This window comes from Cnephaeus nilssonii (genome assembly GCF_951640355.1).
Source record: "Cnephaeus nilssonii genome assembly, chromosome: X".
Lineage (NCBI taxonomy): Eukaryota > Metazoa > Chordata > Mammalia > Chiroptera > Vespertilionidae > Cnephaeus > Cnephaeus nilssonii.
Genome location: NC_137071.1, coordinates 122,306,985 through 122,333,684, shown reverse-complemented (window position 1 = coordinate 122,333,684; position 26,700 = coordinate 122,306,985). Strand labels below are relative to the sequence as shown.

Genomic DNA, 26,700 nt, shown 5'->3' with positions numbered 1-26,700 from the left:
TTTTTTCCTTTAACTATCTTTTTAAAAATAGTTCCAGCCCTAGCTGGTTTTGCTCAGTGGATAGAGCATCGACCTGTGGACTAAAGGGTCCCAGGTTCGATTCCGGTCAAGGGCACATGCCCAGGTTGTGGACTTGATCCCCAGTGGGGAGCATGCAGGAAGCAGCCAATCAATGATTCTCTCTCATCATTGATGTTTCTATCTCTCTCTCCCTCTTCCTTCCTCTCTGAAATCAATAAAAACATATTTTTAAAAAATAAAAATAGTTACATTGTATAACATATTCTTTCTTGCTTAGATACTGACTTCCTAGACCAATGGTCGGCAAACTCATTAGTCAACAGAGCCAAATATCAACAGTACGACGATTGAAATTTCTTTTGAGAGCCAAATTTTTTAAACTTAAACTTCTTCTAACGCCACTTCTTCAAAATAGACTCGCCCAGGCCATGGTATTTTGTGGAAGAGCCACACTCAAGGGGCCAAAGAGCCGCATGTGGCTCGCGAGCCGCAGTTTGCCGACCACGGTCCTAGACCCATGCATCCTCCTACTCCAGTGTGGGCTGGTTGTTCTTTTTAGGTCTGAAGCTGTTATTGCCTTGGGGCTTTTCATTATCCTCCCTCAAGATAGGTCCCTGGTTCCTGGATTTCATGTCTGCCTATTTTTAATTTTTATTTTATTTGTTTAAAATATTTTTATTGATTTCAGAGAGGAGGGGAGAGGGAGAGAGAGACAGAAACATTAATGATGAGAGGGAATCATTGATTAGCTGCCTCCCGCCCACAACCCGGATATGTGCCCTGACCAGGAATCAAACTGTGACCTCCTGGTTCCTAGGTCAATGCTCAACCACTGAGCCACACTGGCCAGGCTGCCTATTTTTTAATATACTCTTTTATTTTGGTAGAAAACGTTCTCTAATAATTTCCTGAGCATGGTTGCATTAAAGGTAGATTTTCTAGTTCTTTGTACATTAGAAAATGCCTTTATTCTCACTTCCCATTTGATTGATTATCTGGCTGCACACAGAGTGAAATGTGCATTAATTCCAAAATTTATTTAATCATAGAAACCTTTTCCATGGAGTTCCATAGTTTCACAGGGCTCTGTGGAAATATACACTGAGTGGCCAGATTATTATGATCTCTGAATGCATAATAATCTGGCCACTCAGTGTGTGTGTGTATATATATATTAGAGGCCTGGTGCATGAATTCGTGCATGGCTGGGGTCCGGCCAGCCTGGCCAGGGGGAGGAAACATGGGCGGTTGGCCAGCCTGCCTGCTGGTCAAACTCCTGGTCGAGGGGACAATTTGCATATTAGCCTTTTATTATATAGGATATACACTGAGTGGCCAGATTATTATGCGTTCCGAGATTGTAATAATCTGGCCACTCAGTGTATTTTGGGGAAATATTTCCCTTTGAGGGAAAGCTGGACTCACTTAAGGTTTTGTTTTTCAAATATTGTATCAGATGATGAGGCTGTTTAGGTACCTGATGTGTAGCTTGGTAAAGGTGTGTTTGTTTGTTTTTAACTTATGTTTATGCATCTACTTTACTACCATGAAATTCCTTCACTTGGATAAACCTGTCCATAGTAGAAATTAATATTGCTAACATTGTGGTGGGATTTGTATGTGTATTCTAAACCTAAGTCCTACTCCCTTGTGCTTTCTTACTCTGCAAATTGGTGATGCTGTGGATGCTAGGCATTGTGTTATATGATTAGAAGGCATTGTATGATGGGCTAGATACTATAGCCTCATTTATAAACTGGAAAACTAGAACTCAGAGAGCTCAGTTGACTTGCTCAAAGTCACACAGCTGGTAAATTGAAGGGCTATGGTTTGAATCCAGGCAATCTGACTCTAGAACCTGTGCCACTATGTTATATAGCAGTAACAGCTAGCCTATATAACCTTTCCTGAGTTAAGGCATTGTCATCATTAGAGCTCTGTGTGACTATTAAGACTCTCCACTATTGTGCATGCTAATTACATTTCTCCATTTTTATTCCAACATCTATTCGCTTTTAATCACAATCCTTTCCTATGATCACAAACAGATATACCACAACAGCAGCCATGCAAATCTCACTTTTGCTACCATTGCTAAGCTACTATTACATGTGTCATAAATTTAACCCAATCCTATCTAATAAAGAAGGAATATGCTAATTGACCCTTATCCCATTGCAAAGATGGTGGCACCCACAGCCAATAAGGAGGGAATATGCTAATTGACTGTCCTGCCCTCAAAGATAGTGGTGCCCACAGCCAATAAGGAGGGAATATGCTAATTAACTGCCACATCCTCAAAGATGGCAGCACCCGCAGCCACAAGATGGCAGCACCCAGTCCCCTCAGCCCCACTGGGGTGGCAGGTATGCGGCAAGGCTGGGCCTGCCCCCCGCCGGGCCTGGCCGCTCCACGCGCCTGCCTCTGGAATCCCCCAGCCCCCTCAGCCCCCTAGCTGCCCAGGGCCAGCCCAAGGCACAGGCAAACTTTGTATGGTGGCTGCCCAGCTGCCCAGGGCCGGCCCGAGGCACAGGCAAGCCTCAGGTGGTGGCTGCCCAGCCGCCCAGGGCCGCCTGAGGCTCAGGTAACCAGGGCCGGCCAAGGCTTGCGCTGCCAGCAGTGGCAGCATCAGAGATGTGATGGGGCGTCGCCTTCCCCTGATCGCTGGGTCACTTCCCAACCCTGAGGGCTCCCAGACTGTGAGAGGGGACAGGCCGGGCTGAGGGACCCCCACTCCAGTGCATGAATTTTCATGCACCGGGCCTCTAGTCTATAATAATAAAAGGGTACTATGTTAATTAAACCAGATGTCTTCAGATGTCCTTCCTGACGAAGGGAAGCCAGCCAGGTCCCGGGTGCCTGTGGGTGGCCCTGGGGAAGCTATCCAGGGTCCTGGATGCCTGCGGGCAGCCAGAGGAGGGAAGCCCTGGTCCTGGGTGCCAGAGGAAAGCCGGTGCCAGCAGCCGAGGGAAGGAAGGCCTACTCTTGCACGAATTTTCGTGCATTGGGTGTCTAGTTACCTATAATATAATGGTACCAACTAGTATTTTTTCATTCATCTGGGAATAGGAGATACCCTCTAACACAAAACTAGCTTAGTACCTTGGTTATGAGTAACCAGAGTCTTATTCTTCCTCATCTCCAGGTCTGTGGGTTCTGGGGTGCCACAACTCAGACTTTCGGAACAGAGGCATGACAGCCTTACTGAAGGTTTCTAGTTGTAACAACAGAAACACTGGTGATTATTATGAGGACACATATGAAGACATTCCAACTTCCTTGCTGAATGAAAATTATGTCATTGGACCCAGAAGCTTCTCCCAGAATTCAAGGCACCCCAGCACTGGGCAAAATCAATTTGGAGTCACTATAGCTCCAGAAAATGATATGGAGAAGATTGAGCTTTGGTCTGGAGAGCGAACACCGCTGCATGAAGTACAAAGTGTTTCCCCTGATGATTTGTTGATGCTCATGGGACAGAACCCTACTCCACCTGGATTATACTTATCTGATCTCCAAGAAACCACATATGAGGCTGATGATCATTTACCTGGACCAACAGAAAGAAACAAAGGCCCATCCGAAATGGCACATCTCAGGCCAGAACTCCATAACAGTAGGGACAGAGTATTTACTCCTGAGCCAGAACTACAATTAAGATCAAACGAGAATTTGGGGTCAACTATAAAAGTAGACTCAAAGAAACTTGATTTAACAATTTCTAATTTATCAAACAATCTAACGACTTTACCAACAATTCCATCAGAAGAGTTGACAGCAGGTACTGAAAAGACAGGCTCTTTAGGACCCCCAAATATGCCAGTTCACTTTAGTAATCAATTAGGCACCATTGTATTGGACAAAAACGCATCTCTCCTTATTGGGTCTGGTGTGCCTTTGGACTTAAGTAAGGGAGATAATGATTCCAAGTTGTTAGAAGCAGCTTTAATGAATAGTCAAGAAAGTTCACTAGGAGAACATGTATCATCAATGGAGAGTGATAGGTTATTTAAAGAGGAAAGAGTTCATGAACCTGCTTCACTGACCAAAGATAATTCTTTATTCAAAATTAATGTCTCCTTAGTAAAGACAAACAAGGCACCAGTTAACTCAACGATGAATAGAAAGACTCACACTGATGGCCCAACATTATTAATTGAGAATAGTACATCAGTCTGGCAAGATATTCCATTAAAAAGTAATGATGAGGTTCAAGAAGTGACTTCTTTGATTCATGATGAAACGCTCATGGACAAAAATACTACAGCTTTGGGGCTAAATTATGTGTCAGATAAAACAACTTCACCAAAAAGTATGGAAATGGTCCACCATAAACAAGAGGGTCCTGTTCCAGTAGGTGCAGAAAATCCAGATACATCCATCCTGCCAGATTCAGCAAATTGGATGAAAAAGACCCATGACAAGAACTCCCTAAGCTCTGGACAAAGGCCTGATCCAAAGCAATTAATACCTTTAGGATCAGGAAAACCTGGGAAAGATCAGAACCTCTTGTCAGAGAAGAATAAAGTGGTAGTAGAAGAGGATGAATTTGCAAAGGACCAGGGACTCAAAGAGATGATTTCTCCAAACACTAAAGGCATATTTTTTACTAACTTGACTAATGTCCAAGGAAATGATACACACAATCAAGAAAAACGATCCCAGGAAGAGATAGGAATGAAGGAAAAGTTAATCCAAGAGAACGTAGTTTTGCCTGACGTGTATACAGTGAATGGCACTAAGAATCTCCTAAAGAACCTTTCCTTATTAAGCACTAAGCAAAATGTAGACAGTTTAAATGAGGGCACATATACTCCAACACTTCAAGGCACCAGGTCATTAAATGATTCAGCAACTAGAGCAGGGATTCACATGACCCATTTCTCAAAAATAAGGGAGGAAGCAAACTTGGAAGGCTTGGGAAATCAAACAGAACAAGTGGCAGAGAAGTATCCAAACACCACAAGGCTATCTCCTAATCCAAGTCCACAGAGTGTTATTGCTCGGCGTGGTAAGCGGGATTTAAAACGCTTTAGACGCCCAAAAGAAGAAATAAAGCTTGAAGGGGGCATAATTTTGAATGACGCCTCAACCCAGTGGTCCAAAAACATGAAATATTTGACCCAGAGCACCCTCACACAGATAGAGTACCATGACAAGAAAAAAAGGGCCATTACTCGGTCCCTCTTACCAGATTTTTCTATGGGAACTCTTGGCATCATTCAAACAGATGACTCTGCATTACCTACTGTAAAGGCATCAGCATTTCCATCAATTAGACCTACAGATGTGACCAAGATCCCACCCCAAGACAACCCTTCTCATCTTCTAGCACCAGCCTATAGTTATACCTTTAGGGAAAGGAGTTCGGAAGTCCAAGAAAGCAGTCATGTCTTACAAGGAGACAAAAGAAATCTTTCTTTAGCCTTCCTAATGGAAATGATTAGAGGTCAAAAAAACATTAGCTCTCTGGGAGAAAATGCTACAAACTCACTCATACACAAGAAACTTGAGAATACTGTTCTCTTGAAACCAGGCTTGTCTGAAGCATCTGGCAAAGTGGAATCACTTCCTGAAGTTCATATTCATCAGGTAGACTCTTCACCTATGAAAACTGGCAATGGTTCTCCTGGCCACCGGGACCTGGTAGAAGAGATCTTCCTTCCGAAAACACAGGACGCTGTTAAATTGAACAAAGTAAATAGGCCTGGAAAAATGGCATTTCTGAAGTGGGCAACCGAAAGCTCTGAAAAGACTCCCTCCAAGCTGCTAGATCTCTTCACCTGGGATAATCAATATGCTACCCAGATACCAAGAGAAGAGTGGAAATCCCAAGAGAAGTCACAACAAAACATAGCTTTTAAGACAAAAGACACCATTTCACCCCTAGACCCTGATGAAAACAGTCATTCATTGGCATCAATATACGAAAGACAAGATAAGCCCCAAAGTGAAGCCACCGGGGCAAAACAAGGTGGGACTGGAAGATTGGGCCTTCAAAACCCACCAGTCTTGAAAAGCCATCAAAGGGAAATAACCCCTACTCCTCTTCAGCCAGAGGAACATGACATTGACTATGATGATACCTTCTCAATGGAAACGAAGAGAGAAGATTTTGACATATATGGTGAGGATGGAAGTCAGGGCCCTCGCAGCTTTCAAAAGAGAACACGACACTATTTTATTGCTGCAGTGGAGCGGCTCTGGGATTATGGATTGAGCAAATCCCCCCATGCACCAAGAAACAGGTATGGGTATATTGATTATTCCTTTGTCCTGCTATGGTGACCTTTGATTTTACCAAATACTGAAACAATAGGAAAGGGACAGCCAATTTGCAGCAGTGTGACTCCAGATTGTTTTATAGAAGACCCCTGAGAACCAGATGGAAACGTTATCAGTGATGGCGAACCTATGACACGCGTGTCAGCACTGAAAGGTCCCAGGTTCAATTCTGAGGCGGCCGCATGCCGAGGATGAAACATTTGCTGCTCCTGAGGATGAGACATTTGCGAAATAATGTTTTTTTCCTCAAAGTGACACACTACCCGAGTTATGCTCAGTTTTTTGGCAAAGTTTGATACACCAAGCTCAAAAGGTTGCCCATCACTGGTCTAGATGAAGCTGAGGAGGAAATGGGAGGTTAGATGAGCCCAACAATGAAAGAGGATGGTAAATCCAGATGAAACTCGTACTCTGGTGGGATGGAGAAGGCGAGGGGCTTACAGAAGGGTAGAAGTGTCAGAGTCAAGAAGCAGCAATGGAGAGTAGGCAGAAAGTCAACGTTATCAGCCTTATGAGCTGCAGTAAAAGACATGGTGTCGTGAGAGGGCCATAAAGAGGCAGGAGGAAGAAGTGAAGTGTGTGTCAAAAAAGTTGAGGATGTAGGAAAAGTTGTTTTTCATGGTGCTTGGGGTACAGAGAGCAAATTTAGGGAATAGAAGGAGGTTGGGCAGGGGAGAGAAAACAGAGAAATTTGGAAGGTAAACATAAGGAGAGTCAACAAATATTTATTGAGCACCTACTACATACCAGACAATTTTGTAGGCATGATTGCTGCAAAGTAGGAGCTTACATTCTATTGGGGAGGGCAAAAGATAATAAATTAATAGAAAAATAAATAGGGGGTCTTGATGATGCTATTCAGATGATAGAATTGAATAATATGATAGAGTAACACTGGGGTGTTACTTTAGCTGTGGTGCTCAGAGAAATCCTTTATGGAGTTGAGACCTAAATGACGATAGACCAGCTGACAGAGCTCTAAATGTGTCCACACAAAGGGAACGGGAAGTGCAAAATCCCTGAAACTGGAACATTCTTGTTCAGCCAGTATGGCTCAGTGGTTGAGCATTGACCTAGGAACCAGGAGGTCACAGTTCAATTCTTGGTCAGGGCACATGCCTAGGTTGCAGGCTCCATCCCCCGTGGGGAGTGTGTGGGGGCAGCCGATCAATGATTCTCCTCATTGATGTTTCTATCTCTCTCTCCCTCTCCTTTCCTCTCTGAAATCAATAAAAATATATTTTTTAAAAAGGAAAAAAAAAAGAAAGGTGTTTCTACACACCTGGTCCATAAGGATATTGCTTTTCCTCTGTTTTTGTCTTCAGGGCTCAGTTCAAGAAGGTGGTTTTCCAGGAATTTACCGATGGCTCCTTTACACAGCCCTTATACCGTGGAGAACTGAATGAGCACTTGGGACTCCTGGGGCCATGTATAAGAGCAGAAGTCGAAGACAATATCAGAGTGAGTTGAGGACAATGGAATCACAAGGAAATGAATCCTGTGTATTTTTTGTCTCTGAGTATAAAAATAATGTATTATCATCATCTTTGAAAAATTTTAAATATAGAAAATAAAGAAGTTTAATAATAATCTCGTAAATATCATTTTGGTGTATGTCCTTATCTTTTTCCTATGTATTCTTCTATTTATGTATTCAAAATTACACAATGTATAATTCTACTTCTACTTTGATTAAATATTACATCATAAACATTTCTAATGTCATTTAAAAATACTTCCTAAGTTCAATGGGGAAAAAGAAAAGGAGACATACACTGAGTGGCCAGATTATTATGATCTCTGAACACGTAATAATCTGGCAACTCAGTGTATATCCTATATAATAAAAGGCTAATATGGCAAATTGTCCCCTCGACCAGGAGTTCAACCAGCAGGCAGGCCGGACAACCGCCCATGTCCCCTCCCCCTGGCCAGGCTGGCTGGACCCCACCCATGCACAAATTCATGCACCGGGCTTCTAATATATATATATATATACACTGAGTGGCCCAATTATTATGCGTTCAGAGATCATAATAATCTGGCCACTCAGTGTATGTACTACTATTTGTAATACTTTAAACAATAAATAAATAAATAAATAAATACTTCCTAAGTATCTTTTTAAAGTGATAGCATAATAGTCTGATTACATGAATTTATGATTTACTTATCCATGCACTTTGAATAACCCTATAATAGGCTTTTTTCACTATTTAAATAATGCTGCAATCACAACTTTTCCTAGGATAAAATTCTAAAAGTGAAATGTATGTGAACAGTTTAAGACTTTCTGTAATGAATGATCTGTTAATGTTCTTTGCACTTTTGATAATTTTGGAGGGAGTGCTTTTCTTATTAATTTATATTACCTCATATATTATGAGATCATTGACTTATTAATGATCATTGATCATTCTAATAAATAGTATTCTTCCAAGTTTGTTGTCTCTTAATTTTATATATAGTGGTTTTTACATTAAAAACAGGAAGTAACCTATAATCTTTTTTATGCCACTTTCATGTTTATAAAAATCATTCCCCATACAGAGACTTTTTCTTAAAATCACGTATACTTTCTTGAACTTCCTTTTACAATTTAATTTCTTAAAAATTAACTTTTTAATCCATCAATAATTTCTATAGACAAAGTTATTTTAGTGCATTGTGGGAGCCAAAGGTCCAATTAGTTTTATTTTTTTCCCAAAATCGTCAATCATTGTCCCAATTGATGGTTTACATTAAGGATAAAGAAGGATACAAAATTATGGGATGGTGCCTTGATTTTTATTTTACTTTTCATATGTCCTATGAAACATGTATCATTTTTTCAAATCTGAAAACGAGGCTTTTAAAAAGATTATGTGCATTCATCCTGAAATTTGTCATGAAGAACCTTAAGTACCAAGTCCTGAGATTATTGTCTCTTAAACCCCCTGTGGCGGTATTTTCCCTTTTACTTTGGAATTGCTTTTATTTATTTTTATTTTTTTAAAAATATTTTATTGAATTTTACAGAGAGGAAGGGAGAGGGATAGAGAGCTAGAAACATTGATGAGAGAGAAACATCATTCAGCTGCCTCCTGCACACCCCCCACTGGGGATGTCCCCGCAACCAAGGTACATGCCCTTGACCGGAATCGAACCTGGGACCCTTGAGTCTGCAGACCGACGCTCTATCCACTGAGCCAAACCAGTCAGGGCTGGAATTGCTTTTAGTATTTAGGAATTTCCTCCTTTGCATCTATGCCTTAAAACATTGTTAATTCAAAAATTACTCAGTGTTTGCTCTATAGATCTTTAGGTTTGGGTTCTTACAATATCCATCCTATGTACCACTTTCTCTGGGTATTAAAACTTGGACAGAGCCAAAATAGGCATCATGATTAGGGATGTAAACGCTAAAATACTTGCACTCTTTTTCTTTTTCTTTTTTGCTTTGCAGGTAACTTTCAAAAACCAGGCCTCTCGTCCGTACTCCTTCTACTCCAGCCTTATTTCGTATGAGGAAGATCAGAGGCAAGGAACAGAACCTAGAAAAAAGTTTGTGGAGCCCAATGACACCAGAATTTACTTTTGGAAAGTGCAACATCAGATGGCGCCCACTGACGATGAGTTTGACTGCAAAGCCTGGGCTTATTTTTCTGATGTTGATCTGGTAAGCAGGTCTACATTGTGCTGGCCGCTTTCTGGTTTAAAAGAAATGGTCTTTGCAATATCTGCTAAGAATCTGGGTATTTATCCTAAGCATAATGGGAAGTTTTAAATAGGGGGAGGTAGCCCAGCCAGTGTGACTCAACGGTTAAGCGTCAACCTATGAACCAGGAGGTCACTGGTTCGATTTTCGGTCAGGGCACATGCCTGGTTGCAGGCTCAATCCCCAGTGTGGGGCAGGCAGCAGGCAGCCGATCAATGATTCTCTCTCATCATTGATGTTTCCATCTCTCTCCCTTTCCCTCTCCCTTCCTCTCTCTAAAATCAATAAAGACATATTAAATTTTTAATAAAAAAAATAAATAGGGGGGAGATAGCATATTTGTGTTTTAGAAATACCATTCTGAAATCTACTGAGGAGGATGAATCATACTGTGGGAAGATGGGGAGTAGGTTGGACTGGCGTAAAAGTTGATGAGAAACCTACGCTGGTTTAGAAGTGGGGAGCTTATACTCACAGGATTGGTGTCTTCCCTCTCAGGAGAAAGATATGCATTCGGGTTTGATTGGACCCCTTCTGATCTGCCGCGCCAACACTCTGAACCCTGCTCACGGGAGACAAGTGACAGTGAAGGAATTCGCTCTGTTTTTCACTATTTTTGATGAGACCAAGAGCTGGTACTTCACTGAAAACATGGAAAGGAACTGCAAGGCTCCCTGCGATATCCGGATGGAGGACCCTGCTTTTAAAGAAAAGTATCGTTTCCATGGTAATATAGCCCACGCCCAAATATCACTCACTGTGAGAAGCAGCGTGCACTATGACAAAGGAACCTAGAGCCCGAGGCTTGGACACTGTATGAGTTGAGAGTGCGTGTATGGGAGTGGAATCTTCAAAGAATCAATATTTTTGACTGGGGTGGAAGAAAAGAAACTTCTAGTCTGGCCGGCGTGGCTCAGCGGTTGAGTGTCAACCTATGAACCAGGAGGTCACGGTTCGATTCCCGGAGTGCAGGAGGCAGCCCCATCAATGATTCTCTCTCATCATTGCTGCTTCTATCTCTCTCTCTCCCTCTCCCTTCCTCTCTGCAATCACTAAAACATCATTTTTTTAAAAAATAAATTTTAACAGCCTTCTCTGTTCTCCTTCTCCAGCGATCAATGGCTATGTGATGGATACTCTACCTGGCTTAGTAATGGCTCAGGATCAAAGGATCCGATGGTATCTGCTCAGCATGGGCAGCAATGAAAACATCCATTCTATTCATTTCAGTGGACACGTCTTCACTGTACGGAAAAAAGAGGAGTACAAAATGGCAGTCTACAACCTCTATCCAGGTATGGGCTGGTTTGTGCTCTTTTACCTACTGGACTTATTGTGTATTTACTTGAAATGGTCTAGGCACTGGGGATATGGTCCGTGAAAAAAGCAGGAAAGCTTCCTGTTCGTGGGTAACTTACTTTTTCAAGTAACTTTACCCTACAGAAAGATAACAAATAAATTAGTAAGTGAATATGATCATTTCAGGTACAGATAATGTGCTATAAAGGAAATAGAACAGAATAAATGGATAATTCATGGTGTAGCACTTTCCTAGGAAAAGAAGGGATTTTTTTCCATCTTAAATCCTACATGGCACCAGTAGTTATCCAAGAAGTGACTTATGTCTGTTACCAATATGTTAAGTACTACTTACAGTGTTGATCAAAACACAACTGCATTTTAGTTCTCCACTGTCCCTTTATAATAAAAGGCTAATATGTAAATCGACCAAACAGCAGAACGACCAGTTGCTATGACGCGCACTGACCACCAGGGGGCAGACCCTCAACGCAGGAGCTGCCCCCTGGTGGTCAGTGTGCTCCCACAGGGGGAGCGCCGCTCAGCCAGAAGCCGGGCTCACAGCTGGTGAGTGCAGCAGCGATGGCAGAAGCCGCTCCCACCTCTGTGGCAGTGCTAAGGATGTCCGACTGCCAGAGAGAGAGGGGAACATCAACAATGAGAGAGAAACATCAATCAGCTGCCTCCTGCATGTCCCAAATTGAGGATTGAGCCCCCAACCCGGGCATGTGCCCTGACTGGGAATCGAACCCTGACCTCCTGGTTCATAGGTCGACGCTCAACCACTGAGCCACACCAGCTGGGCTACCTGGAAGTTATTTAAAACTGACTCTTCTTGCAGGGGACTTTCAGGGGGCTCTTTTGGGGACCCTCTTTCATGGAATCCCCTTGACCTGGTTGGTTGGTTCCACCTTTAGCCCAAGTGATTGCTCACTCATTCCTTAGGCCCTCAGCATGCACTTCCAGCTCTCTGCTGATGGAGTTACTTTATCCCTCAAGACAGCTCCAGTGGGTTACATCTGGGAGGAACTCCCTGACTTTTCTCTCCCAGGGAACCCACATCTGGTCAATGAGAAACACACCTGTGGCTCTGAAAAACCCTGAGTACAGGCCTAATGCAGTAGCTTCCTCCTGTCTCTGCCATCAAAGCATTCTGTTGCCCTCTCTCCCATTTGCCAGGGTGGGAGGCTGTCAGAACTCAATCTCCAGGCCTGGCCAGCTAGCTCAGTTGGTTAGAGCATCGTCCTGTTATGCCAAGGTTTTGGGCTTCAATCCCTGGTCAGGGCACGTATAAGAATCAACCAATGGCCCTAACCGGTTTGGCTCAGTGGATAGAGCATTGGCCTGCGGACTCAAGGGTCCCAGGTTCGATTCCGGTCAAGGGCATGCACCTTGGTTGCGGTCAAATCCCCAGTAGGGGGTGTGCAGGAGGCAGCTGATTGATGTTTCTCTCTCATCGATGTTTCTAACTCTCTCTCCCTCTCCCTTCCTCTCTGTAAAAAATCAGTAAAATATTTTTTTTTAAAAAAAAGAATCAACCAATGAATGTATAAATAAGGTATAAATAAGTGGAACAAGTCTCTCTCTCTCTCTCTCTCTCTCTCTCTCTCTCTCATAAATAAATAAATAAATAAATAAATAAATAAATAAAAACTCAATCTCCAGTGCCCCCAAATAGGGGACCGATAGCAAGCACTTTGGGTTTAAGGATCCATCGGTGGTGGAATTGACTTCGGTAGATCTCTGTTGATATTCTGCATAAGCCAATGTATCTCATGCTCATTTTTTAGTGAAAAGAAATGTGGTTTTTTTTTTCCTTTTGTTTTTTATAAGGGGTTTTTGAGACCGTGGAAATGCTACCATCCAAAGTTGGAATTTGGCGGATAGAATGCCTTGTTGGCGAACACCTACAAGCTGGGATGAGCACTCTTTTCCTGGTGTACAACAAGAGTGAGTAGCGATATGGGCAGAGGCTAGCTGCCTACTCAACCTACCTTTTCTCCTTCCTAGAGAGGTTGCCTTTGTCAATTAATAAATACAAACTCACAGTCATTAGGGAATCTGAAATAAATATTGCTGGTAGAAATTATGAGTCTTCAGAGGAAGGTGGTTATGCTTGAAGCTTTGAACACTTTGAACTTGAAGCTCTAAATACAGAGTGGGCCCTGGATCCGGGTGAGGCTGGGTCCCTGGTCCGGGTGAGGCCGTGGGCCCCTGGATCCGGGTGAAGCCGTGCCCCTGGGTCCGGCCGAGACCAAACCAGAGGGAGTCGGACCTGCATTACCACCATTTGTCCACCATCCAGAGCTGAGGGGTCAGTGCCGACATGTACTCATAAGGAACTGGTGGACATTGATATTGGGTCTCAAAAGAACTGTTGGTCCAGAAAGAAACTCACTACAGACTGATTCATTTGCCTGTCAGCATAACTATTATTGCTCGTCGCACATTCAATTCTTATAAGTATATCTCTAGTGACACATGATTTCGCTCATCTAGGGGAAATGATGAACAACATAGACTGAGGAACAAGAACAGAACCAGAAACAAGGAGGCATCGATCGGACTATCGGGCCTCAGAGGGAGGATAGGGGAGGGTGGGGGGAGGGGGGAGAGATCAACCAAAGGTCTTGTGTGCATGCATATGAGCCTAACCAATGGTTAAGTTCAACAGGGGGTTGGGGCATCCATGGGGAGGGGTGTGGGATGGGAATGGGGGGATGAGGGCAAATATGTGACACCTTAATCAATAAAGAAATTAAATAAATAAATAAATAAATAAATACAGAGTGGGGCAACAGTAGGTTTACAGTTGTGAGTATGTGAAATACAGAGTTTATTTTTGTATTGTGATTTATTAATTATTGAATTAATTTTCCATATGAACTTCTGTAAACCTACTTTTGATCCCCTCGTATTGAACAAACTAATGCTAAGAAACTATCCCTTCATTTTCACAACTTTGTGAAGCTCCAAGATCTCCAAGAGCAAATTTTGAAACATAATTTTGGTTTGATTACTAAAGAGAACTACAAATGTTGCTTGGAAGAGCTTGATATTTAACCTTAAACAAGTAAGAAAGCCACTGGTCTACCTATGTATACACCCTAGTTTCGTCAGCTGAAAAATGTGAATAGTTCTAGCACCTACCTGTTGGGGTGAATTAAATGAGATTATACAATAAAATGTTTCATACAATTATTGGCACATAGTAAACAAAATATGAGCATTTGTTGGTATGCTCCCATTTTTGTTGACTTGCATTTGTGAAGCTCGATTTTCTGCAACTTCTAGCTACTGTGTTTCCCTCATTTGATTTCAGAGTGTCAGACTCCACTGGGAATGGCTTCTGGGCGCATCAGAGATTTTCAGATTACAGCTTCAGGACAATATGGTAAATATTATTTTCTCTCTAAGGACTGGACTGAGTATATATTTTTTTACTCCTCTTTAAATATATTCTTATTGATTTCAGAGAGGAAGGGAGATGGAGAGAGAGATAGAAACATCAATGATGAGAGAGACTCATTGATCAGCTGCCTCCTGCTCGCCCCCTACTGACGATCAAGCCCGCCACCTGGGCATGTGCCCTGACCGGGAATCGGGAATTGGGAATCAAACCATGACCTCCTGGTTCATAGGTCGACGTTCAACCACTGAGCCACACCGACTGGGCTATCTTTTTTAGTTTTGTTGGATAGGTTAAGATAACCAATCCATCTCAATCTTTTATTAATTTTACTCCATAGGTGCCTCTCAAATGTATTTTCTCTTCATTTCCCACTGTGACCATCCTAATTCAGGCCACCATCACTTCTCACCTGGGTAATGCCACTGCCTCCTTAAATGTCCTGCCTGCCTTTGATATTATTCCTCTTGAGTCCATTCCCTTCGCTGTAACAGGAAGATGCACTTTTATTCTATTTATCTTTATTGTTGAGAGTATTACAGATGTCCTCCATTGCCCCCGTCTACCTGGTTCCACCCCACCCCAAGCCTTCCCCACACTAATATCTGTGTCCATGGGTTATGCATATATGCATATAAGTTCTTTGGTTAATCTCTTAGCAACCCCCACCCCCTCCCTGCTGGGATTCCTCAGTCTGTTCCATGCTTCCATGTCTCTGGACCTGTTTTGTTCATTAGATTCCATGTATAAGTAAGATCATGTGATACTTGTCTTTCTCTAACTGGCTTATTTCGCTTTTCTATTTAGTTATGATTTACTTTTCATTTTCTAATTTTTCCACAATGAACATACATTGTGTAATAAAGAAATAATAATATTTGGTAGTGCTGGTAACACATCCCAGTGTCAGCTAATTAGAGGGACTAACGGTCAACAAAATTATTACATTTTAGAAAATGAAAAGGACGGTAAGGACAAGCAAAACACGTAGGTAGTTAGTAATTGATATTACTTACTTTGTGCCTTTATTGTCTTCACAGCTAGGCTTGACATTTCTCAAGAGAGTAATTTTGCCTGGCCGGCGTGGCTCAGTGGTTGAGTGTCGACCTATGAACCAGGGTCAGGGCACATGCCCGGGCTCGATCCCCAGTGGGAGGCGTGCAGTAGGCAGCCGATCAGTGATTCTCTCTCATCATTGAAGTTTCTGTCTCCTCTCTCCCTCTCCCTTCCTCTCTGAAACCAATAAAAACATATTTTCAAAAAAAGAGAAAGTAATTTTCTTCCTATGTGCCTAGAACCAACCCAGCTGAACCTAATCTCTCTCCCCTTTCTTGGGCAAAGGACAGTGGGCCCCAAAGCTGGCCAGACTTCATTATTCCGGATCAATCAATGCCTGGAGCACCAAGGATCCCTTTTCCTGGATCAAGGTTAGAAAATGCATCACACATTCCCTCTTGCAAGCTCATAGCACTACACACCTCTTTTATACATTCTCATCGAACTCCGGGTAACAGATGAGGGGAGGACTAGGGAATAGAATGGAGCACGCTGAGGTGTTCTATTTATGGTTTTTCATCTTTCTCCTGGGATTAGGACATCGGAGTACTTTCCACATCATTGAACTCACCACCTCCCAAGATCGTGTATTCTGTGATTAGATGCCTCCAACTGCCCAGGTGGACTGTGGTCCTCCAATCTCTTTATTTTAACACAGAAACAAATGGATCATTCTCCCATCACACAAGCCAAGGAAAGTTGGCTTCTTTTTTGAGAGAACTGAATCCATCTTCTTCACAAATTCTATACCGCTGGGTGGTAGGAAGCACCTACTGAAGTTAGTCCAAACTTGGAGCCAGGAACTGAAACAGTGCCTTTCAGTTAACTCGGTTTCTTTTGAAATGACTCAGTCTTTCAGTTTTTCTCACTTCCCCATTTCCTCTAGAGCAGCACTGTCCAATAGAAATACAATGTGAACCACAAGTGCAAACGACATGTGTCATTTTACACTTCCTAGTAGCTATCTTATAAAAGAGATATGTGAAGTTCATGTTAATAGCATTTTATTTAGTACGACATATACAAAAATAGTATCATGTCAACATGTGATCAATCAGGACCGTGACCCCCTTCAAGGGCATACATACGGGAACTTCTGTGTCCCTTCCATGCCACGGGAGAGCTGAGTGCAGCTTGGGAGTGCCGACTCAACCTCTCTGCCTAACCACGAGGGTAGGTTCCTTCTAGAGCCCAAACAGGAAAAGGGAGGAAACTTCTGCTTCCGGCTTTGCTCGCGACCTAACATGCCTCCCACCTCTGGTACTTACACCCTGGAGAGGGACTAAGGTACACATGTTTTACCACCTGCTTCCCACAGCTCCATCCACTTCTCATAATGTACCAGCTTTCTTCTTCCTCTTCTTAGTTGGCTGAGGACATTCCCCTACATTTTTTTTCTTTGTGAGATGGCATCTGTTCTTCTCTTTTTCCTGAGGTTAAAACTACTGAATAGGAATCAGGAAACATAAACTAGCTTACCAGCAAGCAGGCGCAAAGAGCACATCTGTTAATGCCACATTAGTTCATCTTTTTTATTTGTTTTGTAGGCACTGCCAATTATGACTCGATTTGAGAGGACTGTGCACTAATCCCCAAGTATTTTTGTTTTGTTTGTGAGGCTGCCAAACCACATGTTCTCACCTTGTATTCCTGTAGTTACCACTTTCATGCAACCTTATATATATCCCTGTGTAGTGGACATTTTAATCTGTTTGGCTGCTTTGCATCTGTTCTGTGTATGTATTGTTTTATAATAGCACCCTTATTTCCACTTGGGGAATTATATCTCCCTCACTGGATATAGTCTGATGAGACTAGTAGAGGGTTTTCTATGCCAAAGAACCCTGAGGAATACACCCTGTAAGGATTCCGCTTCCACTCCCAACTGCCCCCCGTTGCAGGCCTGATCACCCAAAGCATTTCCTAGTCTTCCCAGTTTCACAGAATTTACTGACTTGATCACTAAGCTTTTTAAAAAATATATTTGATTGATTGATTTCAGAGAGAGAGAGAAACATCAATGATGAGAGAATTATTGATCAGCTGCCTCCTACACGCCCCCTTACTGGGAATTGAGCCCTAACCTGGGCATGCACCCTGACAGGGAATCAAATCGTGACCTCCTGGTTCATAGGTCAATGCTTAAACACTCAGCCGCGCTGGCCACACGTGTCAACTCTTGAATCCTTCTGGTAAACCTTTGAGATAAACACCATTATTATCTCCACTTTACAGATAAAGAAGCTGAGACACTGAAAGGTTAGGCCACTCAAATAGGTTCATCGCCTTAAGGATTTCAATCTAACAAAGAAGGCAGATAAGCAAAGAAACCTTTATAACATGGTGCAATAATTTGTTATAATGAAGTTATTATACAAAGCTAGTGGCCCGGTGCATGAAATTGGTGTACGGGGGGGGGGGGGGGAACAAGGCTGTCCCTCAGCCTGGCCTGCACCCTCGCCAATCTGGGACATCCCTCTCATAATCCAGGACCGCTGATTCCTAACTGCTCACCTGCCTGCCTGCCTGATCGCCCCTAACCACTCTGCCTGCCGGCCTGATTGCCCCCAAATGTCCCCCACTGCCGGCCTGCTCACCCCCAACTGCCCCCCACTGCAGGCCTGCTCCCCTCTATCTGCCCTCCCCTGCCAACCTGATAGCACCTAACCACCTCTGCCTTGGCCCTGCCACCATGGCTTTGTCGGGAAGGACGTCCAGAAGGTCTCCCGGTCTAATTAGCATAACACCTTTTTATCAGTATAGATGGAGTGGAAGCATAGAAGCAGCAGCACTACATTTGTGTGGGGTAGTAGGAAAGTCTAACCAGAAGTAGTTTCTGAACTAACACTTGAAGGAGGAGAAGCATTTTTATCACAGATAGAAATGTTAGGCTGGGGGCTGGGCTGGAGAGAGAGGATGAAATTGGCTTTGGCTAGGCTGAGGTACGGGCAAAGCACTAGGTTATGTGCGTTCATGTGTACAGCACAAAGGATGTGAGTAGAGGAAACGCTTCAATTCTTTCCAAGTGTCTGGTTTTACAGGAAGTAGGCTAGAAACTCAATAAGCACCTTTTGCCTGGCTGCCCTAGCTCAGTGGTTGAGCATTGATCTATGAACAAGGAGATCACGATTTGATTCCGGTCAGGGTACATGCCTGGGATTGTGGGCTCCATCCTCAGTAGGGGGCATGCAGGAAGCAGCCGATCAATGGTTCTCTCTCATCATTGATGTTTCTATCTCTCTCCCTCTCCCTTCCTCTCTGATATAAAAAATATATTTAAAAAAATAAGCTCCTTTCCTACTCATTCTATCATATACCCCATGGCTTCACACACACCCACATTTCAACATTGGTATCTGCTTCACCTGCACATCCAAGGTAATACTGGACATATCTGTGTCAATGTAGATTCTCCTTAAGCCAATACTTAATTTCAGAAGGTGGTCCATACATTTAAAATAAAGTTTTGTTTTAATTGGCAGGTGGATCTGTTGGCACCAATGATTATTCACAGCATCATGACCCAGGGTGCCCGTCACAAGTTCTCCAGCCTCTACATCTCTCAGTTTATCATCATGTATAGTATTGATGGGCTGAACTGGCAGAGCTATCGAGGGAATTCCACTGGGACCTTAATGGTATGTAATTAGTCCTTTCCAGAGAATGCATGAATCTTTCAAAGAGCTTTTGACAGATTTCAGATATGGGACAAATGCTCCTAGCATCTACAGACTTAACTCCCAGAGTTTTCCATGTGTGTGTGGTAGGAGTGATTATGGATATACTAGAGGCCTGGTGCATGGATTCATGCACCGGTGGGGTCCCTCAACTTGGTCTGTGACCTCTTGCAATCCAGGACCCCGCGGGGGATGTCGGACTGCCAGTTTCAGACCGATCCCCGCAGGCCTGGCTGAGGGATGTAGTAGTGTGCGAAGTGGCAGGTGGCCAGGGAGGAGCCCCGGGCCTGGACCGGGTGCCTCGCGCCCCCACTCATCCCGACTCTGCTGAGCCTGCCACTACCACTCAGTAAGCTCGGTGAGAGGTGCTCCCACTGTGGGAGCACATTGACCACCGGGGCAGCTCCTGCGTTGAGCATCTGCCCCCAAGTGTTCAGCGTGAATCATAGCAACCAGTCGACTGGTCATAACAGTCGCTTAGGCTTTTATATATATATATAGGTGGACAAAAAATGTGGTAGTATCAAGGATCTCATAGATAATAGAAATGAAGAGATGCTCTGTTGATAGAAGCATGTGACTCGGGACGGGTGGACTGATAAGATTGTGAGTTTGCTTATGGATAATCTAAGTTTGAGGTGATAGTAGGGCAATCAGGTTAAATGTCCAGCAGGCAGTAGATGAAAGGGGGCAAAAGCACCAATGCAGGCGAAGATTTGCATCTTCCACACAAAGGGATGGATGAAACATGGGAAATGATGAATTCTCTAGGGGCGAGCCCAAGACCCTTAAACAGGCTTAAAACCTTTGCAGCAGCATCTACTCTTCCCTCATTTTTATGCCCTCTAATGAATTGATCCACAAATCCAGCCAATTCTTTCTTTGTAATGCCTCTCACGCCTCTTCTGCTTCATGGACACTGCTGTTACTATAGCCCACTTCGCAAGTGACCTATTAGGTTACATTCCTAAATAGTCTTGTAGCCCCTATGAAACCCAGACGAATCATGGGAAAATGACAGATCATCACAAATGTATCAGGTGGTGATGACAAAAATATGGCAAATTCCAGATGTGGTATCTCCTCTGGAATAAATGAAGACAGAAGCAGGCACCTGATATGGAGCTACTAACCTGGAAAATGCTTTTTTGGTTATTCCCATTGATAAGCAAAATGAGAATATATTTGCATTTATGAAGTAGGAATAAGGGTATTAACTTTACTGTTCATGCCTCAGGGTGATGCCAGCTTCCTTGTTTTTATTGTCATAATATAAAACCAAGGGACTCCAAACATCTTGTCACCCCCCACAAAATACTGGTCCATTACACTGATGACATGCTGACAAGACCTGGTAAACAGGAAATAGCAATCACCCTAAATGTTTCTATGATTAACATATTAATATACATACACACTGACACATAGTCACATATACAGATAGATCCTATATAATAAAAGGCTAATAGGCAAATCGACCAAACAGTGGAACGACCAGTTGCTATGATGTGCACTGACCACCAGGGGGAAGACGCTCAATGCAGGAGCTTCCCCTGGTGGTCAGTGCACTCCCACAGGGGGTGCACCGCTCAGTCAGAAGCTCTGAGCTGGGCTCACAGCTGGCGAGCGCAATGGCAGTGCGGGAGCCTCCCTGGCCTCTGCAGCAGTGCTAAAGATGTTTGACTGATGGCTTAGCCCCTGCTCCCCGCAGGGAGTGGGCCTAAGCCATCAGTTGGACATTCCCCAAGGGTTCCTGGACTGTGAGAGGGCACAGGCCCAGCTGAGGGATGCCCCACCCCGCAAGTGCACAAATTTTGTGCACCGGGCCTCTAGTAGATATATAAAACAAATAAGCCTATCTTATTCCTGGCTTTAATGGGGATAGAGCCCATATTTTACTGTTTTATATAATGTTCACGGTTAGTTTCAAACAAATACCTTTTGTCCTATTTAAAAAGTTTCCTTCTATTCTTACTTTACTTGGACTGGCTGCAGAATTTCATCAAATGCTTTTTGAGCATTTTTGCTATGATCACATTTCTTCTTTCCTATTGTCAAATTACACTGAGTGGTCAGATTATTATGATCTCTGAACGCATAATAATATGGCCACTTTGTGTGTGTGTGTGTGTGTGTGTGTGTGTGTGTATTAGAGGCCTGGTGCATGAATTCATGCATGGGTGGGGTCCAGACAGCCTGGCGAGGGGGAGGGGACATGGGCGGTTGTCCGGCCTGCCTGCTGGTTGAACTCCTAGTCGAGGGGACAATTTGCATATTAGCCTTTTATTATATAGGATATACACTGAGTGGCCAGATTATTATGCGTTCAGAGATCATAATACCATATTTTCCGGCGTATAAGATGACTTCTTAACCCAGGAAAATCTTCTATACGCCCAGTCGTCTTATACGCTGGAAAATACTGTGTAATCTGGCCACTCGGTGTATATTTACATTCAATGGTGTGCTAGCAAATGTTTAACAACTGGCTCTGGGGCAAAATGCAGGAGGATTTGATGGGGAAAAGGCCTTCTCTGTAGCATTTGCTGATTTCTATGATGCAAATACTCCCTTTATACCAGGTTCCAAACTGCTGGTGTAATGTCACTGAATGCAGAGCTTGGAACCCTTGAATACAATTGGCTCTCACAAGCCAGTACTAGTGAGCTCCAGCACAGCACTGTTCTACATTCCTGGGAAAACTGCCCTCAATAATAGTGTATTAATCATTTAAAACTTATCTGGGGCCCTGGCCTGTTTGGCTCATTGGGTAGAGCATTGGCCCGCAGACTGAAGGGTCCTGGGTTCGATTCCATTCCCTGGGCTCCAACCCCTTCCCTTCTACTCTCTCTAAAAATCAGTGGAAGCCCTAACTGGTTTGGCTCAGTGGATAGAGCATCAGCCTGCAGACTGAGGGGTCCCAGGTTTGATTCCGGCCAAGGGCACATGCGAGGGTTGTGGGCTTGATCCCCAATGGGGGACGTGCGGGAGGCAGCAGATCAATGATTCTCTCTCATCGTTGATGTTTTTATCTCTCTCTCCCTCTCCCTTCCTCTCTGAAATCAATAAAAATATATTTTAATAGAATGGGAAGAAAAAATTAAAAATTGCTTTTATTTAGCTATCTTACTCAAGTTCCTAGACTTGATTTTAGACTTTTAAAACTTTTAAAGGAAGTTTCTGAATAATCTATTTTAATAGTTTGTGCAACTAAACTTTGTACTTTGTGTGGACTAAACTTGTACTTTAATAATTAAATATTCTAAAATTATATATATATATGTATATATATACATATATACATATATACATATATATGTGTATATATATGTGTGTGTATATATATATATATATATATATATATATATATATATATATATATATATTAGAGGCCCAGTGTACGAATTCGTGCACTTGGGGGCGGGGGGGGTGCCCTCAGCCTGGCCTGCGCCCTCTTGCAGTCCGGGAGCCCTCAGGGGATGTCTGACTGATGACTAGTCAGACATCCTTAGTGCTGCCAAGGAGGCAGGAGAGGCTCCTGCCACCGCCACTGCGCTCACCAGCCTTGAGCCCGGCTTCTGGCTGAGCAGCATGCCCCCTCCACCCCCCACCCCCGTGGGAGCGCACTGAGGGGGCAGCTTCTGCTTTGAGCGGAATCAAGCCCAAACCGGCTCTCCAACATCCCCCAAGGGGTCCCAGATTGCTAGAGGGCACAGGCCAGGCTGAGGGACCCCACCAGTGCACAATCAGAGCCAGGGAGGGATGCAGGAGGTTGACCAGCCGGGGAGGGACCGCGGGAGGGCTCCAGGGCATGTCCGGCCCATCTCGCTCAGTCCTGACCAGCCAGACCCCAACAGCAAGCGAGCAGTTGAGCGGTCTCAGCATATCATTAGCATATTATGCTTTGATTGGTTGAATGGACGACTGGACACTTAGCATATTAGGCTTTTATTATATAGGATATTAAAAAATAAAAATCAATGGAAAATATCCTCAGAGGAGAATAACAACAACAACAAAAAAAAACTTATCTAGATCCAATTTGCTAGCATCCTATTTAGATCTTTTGTATCTTACTAATAAATAAAATTGGTTTACCTTTTCAGGGGCTCTATTATCAGGTTTTGGCATGAGTGTTCTATTAAACTTGAAAATAAGGTGGAAAAGCTTCCATTTTTTCCATTATACTATTGCTCTAAAATAGTTTAATTAATGTAGTAATCACGTGTGTAATGAAAGTTAGATGGAAAAGCCACTTGTGCCTTATTAGATGGTAGATACTTGACAACTGGCACCTCATTTTGTGAATTAATTTCTGTAAATGTGTACATTAGAGTCCTGTCTCCCTTCCCATGTCATATATCTACACACACACACACACACACACACACTCTTTTCCCTTCTTTTTTTAAAAAAAATATATATTTTCATTGATTTCAGGGAGGAAGAGAGAGGGAGAAAGAGATAGAAACATCAATAATGAGAGAGAATCATTGATTGGCTGCCTCCTGCATGCCCCCTACTGGGGATTTAGCCCGCAACCCCCAGGCATGTGCCCTTGACTGGAATCCAACCCGGGACCTTTCAGTCCACAGGCCAATGCTCTATCCACTGAGCCAAACCAGCTAGGGCTCTCTTTTCCCTTCTTTATCAGACTTAGCGAGTGTTTGTCTATTCATTCAGATATTCCAAGAATCAACTCTGGGTCTTAAAATTGAACATAGATTTTAAAGTGTTGTTTTGTAATTCATTAATTTCTGTTTAAAACTTTGAGAATTGTCTTTCACTTTCTTTTAGTTTATTTTCTGTTTCCTAGAATCTGCAGTTGAAGGACTAGTTCATTCATTTTTTATCTTTCTTGTTCAATGATAACGATAAAATAGTTATTAACCACTCTCATAAGGGTCATTCCTTGAAGTTATTAACTACAGTTGATCCTTGAACAGCTCAGGGGTTTGGGCACCTACAGCACAGGCAGTTGAAAATCTGCTTATAGTTTTTTTTAATATACATTTTTATTGTTGACAGTATTACAGATGACCCCCTTTTCCCCGCCCCAGCCTTCACCATACTATTATCTGTGCCCATAGGCTATGCATATAAGTATATAAGTTCTTTGGTTTTTCTCTTCTCACCCTTCCCACAACCCTTCTTAGATATGTCAGTCTGTTCCATGTCTCAGGACTTATTTTCTTGGTCAATCAATTTTGTTCATTAGATTCCACATATGAGTGAGATCATGTGATATTTGTCTTTCTCTGACTGGCTTGTTTCACTTAGCATAATACTCTCCAGGTCCCTCCATGCTGTCTCAAAGGGTAAGAGACCCTTCTTTTTCACAGCTGCATAGTATTCCATTGTGTAAATGTACTACAGCTTTCTTATCCACTCATATACTGATGAGCACTTGGGCTGTTTCCAAACCTTAGCTATTGTAAATAGCGCTGCTATGAACATAGGGGTGTGTATATTCTTTCTGATCGGTGTTTTGGGGCATTTAGGATACATTCCCAGAAGTGGGATCACTGAGTCAAATGGAAGTTCCATTTTTAATTTTTTGAGGAAACTCCATACTGTTCTCCATAGTGGCTACACCAGTCTGCACTCCCACCAGCAGTGAACAGTGTTTCCTTTTCGCTTATAATTTAGGATAGCCCTCCTCTTAGGTGGATTCCAAATTACCAGTTGGCCCTTGAACATTGTGGCTTTGAACTGCATGGGTCAATTGAAAATATCCAAGTATAAGTGGACCAGTGCAGTTCAAGTGTCAACTGTACTATGTTCTAGGTTCTCACAAAAGGATGAGTAAACTAGAACCCATGGATTTGGACTACTACCTGCTTTTGTATGGGCTGTGAGTTAAGAATGGTTTTTACATATTTAAAGTTGCAAAAACAGAAAACTACACTACAGAGATCATTTGTGGCCTGAAAAGATTAAAATATTTTGGCTGGTCCTTTACAAAAAAGGTTTTCAGACTGGTGGTCTAGTCCAGTGGACGGCAAACTGCAGCTCGTGAGCCACATGCGGCTCTTTGGCCCCTTGAGTGTGGCTCTTCCACAAAATACCACGGCCTGGGCGAGTCTATTTTGAAGAAGTGGCATTAGAAGAAGTTTAAGTTTAAAAAATTTGGCTCTCAAAAGAAATTTCAATCGTTGTACTGTTGATATTTGGCTCTGGTGACTCATGAGTTTGCCGACCACTGGTCTAGTCTAATGGCAGTATAGACACCTAGGCAGTTAGCATTAACCAGAACTTTCTGTTCCAGAGCTTGTCTAATTTATAAATTTCAGTCTTAGTAATCTTCCTCCAGTGCAGTGGTTCTCTAATGTTTTATATCTTTGTACCATTCACATACAATATATTTTAAATATATTTTTATTGGTTTCAGAGAGGAAGGGAGAGGGAAAGAAAGATAGAAACACCAATGATGAGAGCGAATCATTGATGGGCGGCCTCCTGCACGATTGGGGCTGGAGCCCACAACCCGGGCATGTGCCCTGACTGGGAATCAAACCGTGACCTCCTGGTTCATAGGTCAACGCTCAACCACTGAGCCACCACGACCAAACCAAAATATTTTTCATAATATTTCTCATCGCAGAAGCCCCACCCCCATAAAGGGGGGAAAGGGAACCCCCAAAACCCTTTAAAGATCAATGATTCGCTGCCATTTTCAGGTTGATAATATTTTGAATGCTAATTTTAAATTGTCAATGAACGTTTCAATGATGCAAATCTTTCCCTCTGGTTTTCAAGTTAAAAAGACTGGCTGTATCCTTTAAAATATTTATTTTCGGTCATGTTAGAAATCAGTGTTAATTTGGGTATTAAGTTGATATGTGGCAAGAGAACTCTGTCAAAATCGCGGAAATCTGACTTGGGCCCAGCTATCTATACTATGAAATTTCTGAGGGACATACATAAATGAGCCAATGGCGAATGGAAAACAACATTTAGTGTTTCCTAAAATTATACTTGTATACCCAATACTTGCCTCTCTGGTAACCCCTCCACCCACCTCCTTAATGCAAGAAGTTTAGATCAGAGGCCTAAGGAGGATTTTTCTTAAACCCAAATCCAAATACTACCATTAGTCACATTACATAAGACAGACAGCCAGGCCTACAGAACAGGGTGAGAAGAGTATACCCAAAAAAGCAAAGCACAAAGCAGCATGCACCCTTACCACTTTTTCAATAAATTGGACTAGGCTTTTAGGGTACCAAAGGACCATTCCCGGCAGCCAATGAGAG

General features: G+C 42.9%; 1 protein-coding gene across 3 annotated transcripts in view; it reads left to right on the top strand.

Moving 5' to 3' along the window:
• Positions 1–26,700, top strand: part of F8 (coagulation factor VIII) — a 90,226-nt gene that overhangs the window by 42,920 nt on the left and 20,606 nt on the right. For all 3 annotated transcript variants that reach the window (XM_079765226.1, XM_079765225.1, XM_079765224.1), the window contains 9 exons: positions 3,167–6,269; positions 7,632–7,767; positions 9,752–9,964; positions 10,502–10,730; positions 11,116–11,298; positions 13,136–13,252; positions 14,625–14,696; positions 16,053–16,138; positions 19,250–19,405. In XM_079765226.1, the coding sequence (XP_079621352.1) occupies positions 3,167–6,269; positions 7,632–7,767; positions 9,752–9,964; positions 10,502–10,730; positions 11,116–11,298; positions 13,136–13,252; positions 14,625–14,696; positions 16,053–16,138; positions 19,250–19,405 (4,295 nt within the window). The remainder of the gene's footprint in view (positions 1–3,166; positions 6,270–7,631; positions 7,768–9,751; positions 9,965–10,501; positions 10,731–11,115; positions 11,299–13,135; positions 13,253–14,624; positions 14,697–16,052; positions 16,139–19,249; positions 19,406–26,700) is intronic.